Raw genomic sequence first — 4427 nt, 5'->3', positions numbered from 1 at the left:
CATGGCGTATGTATCCTCTGCAAGTCTCTTGGAGATTGCTTATAGGGTGCTTAATTTTCATCTCTAAGGAATTTGTCAGGAAGTGTGTAGAAGCCTAGTATAATTGACTTAACAAAAATTACTGTGAAACTGCTTCCTCATTCCTTCCAGAAGTTAATCTATGCTTATTTAGTACATGTTTGTCATGTGTTTTAGTTCAGCTGGCATTCTCAAGTTAATATATTGGGAATAAAAAAAGCTTTTACATAAATTTATTGTGGTCTTGGCTTCAAGTGATTTCGGTTTTAATCTGTGTAAGAGAAATTTATGGAGGCAGTGGATCCATGTAGCTGATGTCATCCAATTTGGGATTTTGAGTCTTAGTTGAGTTGAGCTGTACTTGTATTGATTCCAGGAAACCCCTATGATATCCATTTCATTTTCAGAATTCACCTTTACATGTCATGGAGTATTTCATTTTGGTGTTTCAAACCATGATTGACGTGAAAATGAAAGTTTAAAAATCACATGACGATAGAGTTGAATCTGACTTGCATCGTTCAGGATTTGTTATCTATCTGATGCACACAAATTTGCCCCTTGTTTAAGCTAATTGATGTGAAGTACATAAACCAGACCTCATCCTTTTGCAGTCCCTACTAGTCATATGTTTGTATTGTATGCAATACAGAATGGTTGATTCCACTCATGCTTGACATCTCGTACACCTATAACGTCTTTGCTTCTTCAATGGAGAAGAAATTTAAGCAAACAAAGCTTATTGTGTACTGTTGTCATTGTTTTCTAATGTGTTTCACATATTTTATAACATAATTGTTATGTGGTTCACCAGATCCGCAAAATGGTAGGGACAGCTGTGGCTGTAAAGCGGAAGGTACTTCCAAGAGATCTCATAATGTTGTCACTGACAAAGTTCTCAAGGATTGTTCTACCCCTTGCTCCATCTGAAGTTCTGATTTTGAGGGGAAACGATTTTTCCTTGAGAAAAAAATCTGGTGAAGGGAAAAGGCCTGGAATGGAGACAATGGTCGAATCAGAAGAGATTCTCAGGGCTGTGAATGAGTTCTATTCTACTATGATGCTACCTCAAGTTTCAAAATTCTTGGACCCTTGTAAGCCTCCCTGGAAGGAATGGGTTGAGAATTTGGACAAGTACACAAGCATTCCTGATGCACAATTGGATGAAGTCAGGATTGCTCGGAAAGTCTGGATGGAAAATTTTAAGATCAGGAAAAGCATTGAATCTGTTGTAAATCAGTGAAACGGGGTATAACACTTGTCATCTGACTTGTGATTTTTTTGACAGATTTTCACGACCCGGTTTGTTGTTTGTCTGATGTCTAACAGGGCGAATTATCTGTAATGCCAGAGCCTCTCTGTTTCCCTGTCTGTACCCTGGTGATTGGTTCTCACCAATAATATGAAATAACCATTTGCAAGGTTGCTTGAGCATGCACCTTACCATTTTGAGACGCTGCTTCTTGACTGGTCATCAAAATACCAGGGTAATACCCAGTTTCTGTTCGTGATGCTGGATTAGATTGTTCAGATGATCAAGTACTGATGCCACAGCACTGTGCTAAAGGCTGGGGGTCACACACTATGGTGGATCGCCCTTGCAACTTCTAGCATGTTAAAGTGGCTGATGGTTGCTGGGTCCATCACGTCCTCAATATGGGGAGAGATTGAATAGGCTGAACAAGAAACTTCGCAATCAAAAGTAAAGTGAAAGAGTTCTTGGCAGTTTTGGTGTCTTTTTTACCTTTAGCACATGAGATACTGGCTCAAAGCATGCTGTATCTTTCATGTATCATGCATAAATAGTTTTAAACGTGTAATTTCACAAATGTCGGGAGTCTTTATGCCATGATGAGTTTTGCTGTCTGATCTCTAGCTATCTTTTTTGTTCACTCTCCATGTCTTTTGGGGGTCCTAACCATCACGACTCTTTAAGTAGTTAAAACCTGCACGTAAGTGGAAGATTATTGCTTTGTGTTTTCATCAGTTGATAACTACATGTTTTTTTTTTATCTATGTAACTCTGTTTCTTCGTTGAAGAATAGTTTTAATTTTGAAAATAGTTTATGGAAAGTGAATTTTTAAAAATGAATTATTTTTTTATGTTTGACATGCGTATAAAAAATAAATTAAAAAATAATTTTTAGTGTTTATTCATGTAATGAAAAATAAGTTAAAAAATAATTTATTAATATTTTATTTTTTCAAGTTTCTTAAAAGAATAAGGATTAAATTTAACATGAGTGAAATTGAAATTAAAATTTATAAATTATTTTAAATAAAAAAAATAATAATTAAAACAACATGAATTAAATTTGATATATAAAAAAGTTAAGAGAGAGTGAAATTTAAAAAAAAAATTATAAATTATTTTAAATAAAATACATAATAATAAAAAATAAAAAATAAATTATTTCAAATAAAATAAATAACAATAATTTTTTTTTTTAAGTTTTGAAAAGTGTTTTTGAAAAAAAAAATTTTAAGGCCAATTTTTTTCTTATTTTAAGGCCATTTTCTTTTAGAAAATATTTTCCTTGAACCAACACTCTTTAAGCTACCAAACATTAAAAAGTGATGAAAGTGGTTTAGATGAGAATGTTCTTCTAGAAACAAAAGTGATAAATAATTTTACTCTCTAAGTTATCATCATGAGTTTAAATTAAAAAAGAACAAAAGAATATATAAGAAAAAAGTTAAATTAGTATTTCAATTTCAGTTCAAGCATTAGTTTTCATGTTCTTAAAAATATTTAGGTGCATGAAAAAGTTGCTCTATATGTATTTTTTAATATATATGATAAATGCATTATTATCTCAGGTTTGAATTAAAAAATATATATAACAAAAAATTGTATCTCAATTTAAATTTAAACATGGATTTGATTTAAACATGGATTTGATTTGCTCCATATTTGAGAAAATATATTTCATTCTTGAGAACGTATTATTTCAGTTCAGCTCCAGTATCTTGTAAAAAAACTTAAACTTGATTCAAGAATAAATTGATAAATTAAAAAAAAATTATGATATAAACTATATAAATATCATCATCATCATTATCATTATTATTTTATTAACACAATGAATGTTCAACTCAGATGCAATGACATTGACATATATATATATATATATATATATATATATATATATAATTGAAAGCTGCATTAAAATAGATTTGATATATGGTGGAAATTATTTGTTGCCTCAGACGTCAATTTCGTCTTTGTTTCATCCCCAGAAATCGTATTATGATGATATGGAAGGATTTTGTCGCCATAGCATATGTCTATCTATATATCAAAAATCTAGTCCAAGAATCAAAACATGGATTGAACATATTAACTCATACTGACTTTAGTATATTTAAAATAGTATTATTTTATTTTATTTAAAAAAATATCAAAAATAATTTTAAATAAATTAAAATAAAATTTAACTAAATTTATAGAGTAAAGAGTTGATCCACCAAGTAAATAAAATCAATTTTTATATTATTTTATTTAAAAATCAACCCAAATTAAGTTTTATATTAATAAATTATAAGTTGGTCTGACAAAATCAAGTTTAATAACAATACAGTAAAATCATGCTCTAAGGGGTCCTATGAATAAAAATAAAGAGTTAAATTCAAGAGTGAGATATGTTGAGTTTTGACCCATGGTTTAAAATTAGAAAAATAAAATTTAGCTATTGAGTAGGTCTTTACCTTTTAATTGATTAAATATTGCCCTCAATCATTATGATTATGCTCATTTTTACAATAAAATTAATAAATAAAAATAAAAATATTGATAAAAAATTTTATTTGTAGAGTGTCATTGAGAGATAAATCAACAAAAAAAAATAGATAATTTTTTTTACATGCTTTTTCTATCTGTAAATCCATCAGTCATTATATTATGAATAAACTTATAGACATAACATAAATGACCAACAATAAGTTTTTCAATAAAAAATAATTTTTATATAAAAAACATTCAAAATATGTTAGGGTATTGGTCATATACATGAAAACATTATATATATATGAAAACATTGTGTCAAAAACTAGATATTTTAAATACAAGATTTGTATTTTTACAATATAAAAATATAAAAAAATAAATACATAAAAAAACACTGATATTACTTATATTTTTAGGAGTTGGGTCCAGCTCAACTCATGTGGCTAAGTTGAACCAAACAGGCCTAGCCGGGTCACTAGGCCAAGCCAGTGACTCCACTAGGCACAAAGGCATGCATGGGTTTTCTCACGCATGCCTTGACTTGTTATTATTCAAGTGAATTAAATTTCTCTTGAACATTAAGAATGCAACCAAGAATGCATACAAAGCTGGTAAGAAACGAGAGACAACATACTTGGTGTCGCTACACAACGTCGGGCGACAGCTCCACTCTTTTTTTTTT

At 29.7% G+C, this 4427-nt stretch overlaps 1 protein-coding gene across 1 annotated transcript in view; it reads left to right on the top strand.

Moving 5' to 3' along the window:
- The window catches only part of LOC105123502 (putative tRNA pseudouridine synthase), a 4556-nt gene extending 2661 nt beyond the window's left edge, over window positions 1-1895 (top strand). Inside the window, exon 5 of the mRNA XM_011023137.1 lies at window positions 812-1895. Coding sequence (XP_011021439.1) covers window positions 812-1261 — 450 coding nt within the window. The 3' untranslated portion in view covers window positions 1262-1895. The remainder of the gene's footprint in view (window positions 1-811) is intronic.
- Window positions 1896-4427: the final 2532 nt, after the last annotated feature.

This window comes from Populus euphratica, unplaced genomic scaffold (assembly GCF_000495115.2).
Source record: "Populus euphratica unplaced genomic scaffold, PopEup_1.0 scaffold10.1, whole genome shotgun sequence".
In the NCBI taxonomy this organism is placed as follows: domain Eukaryota; kingdom Viridiplantae; phylum Streptophyta; class Magnoliopsida; order Malpighiales; family Salicaceae; genus Populus; species Populus euphratica.
Note: the sequence above shows the minus strand (reverse complement) of the source record. Positions and strands in the feature narration are given on the sequence as shown.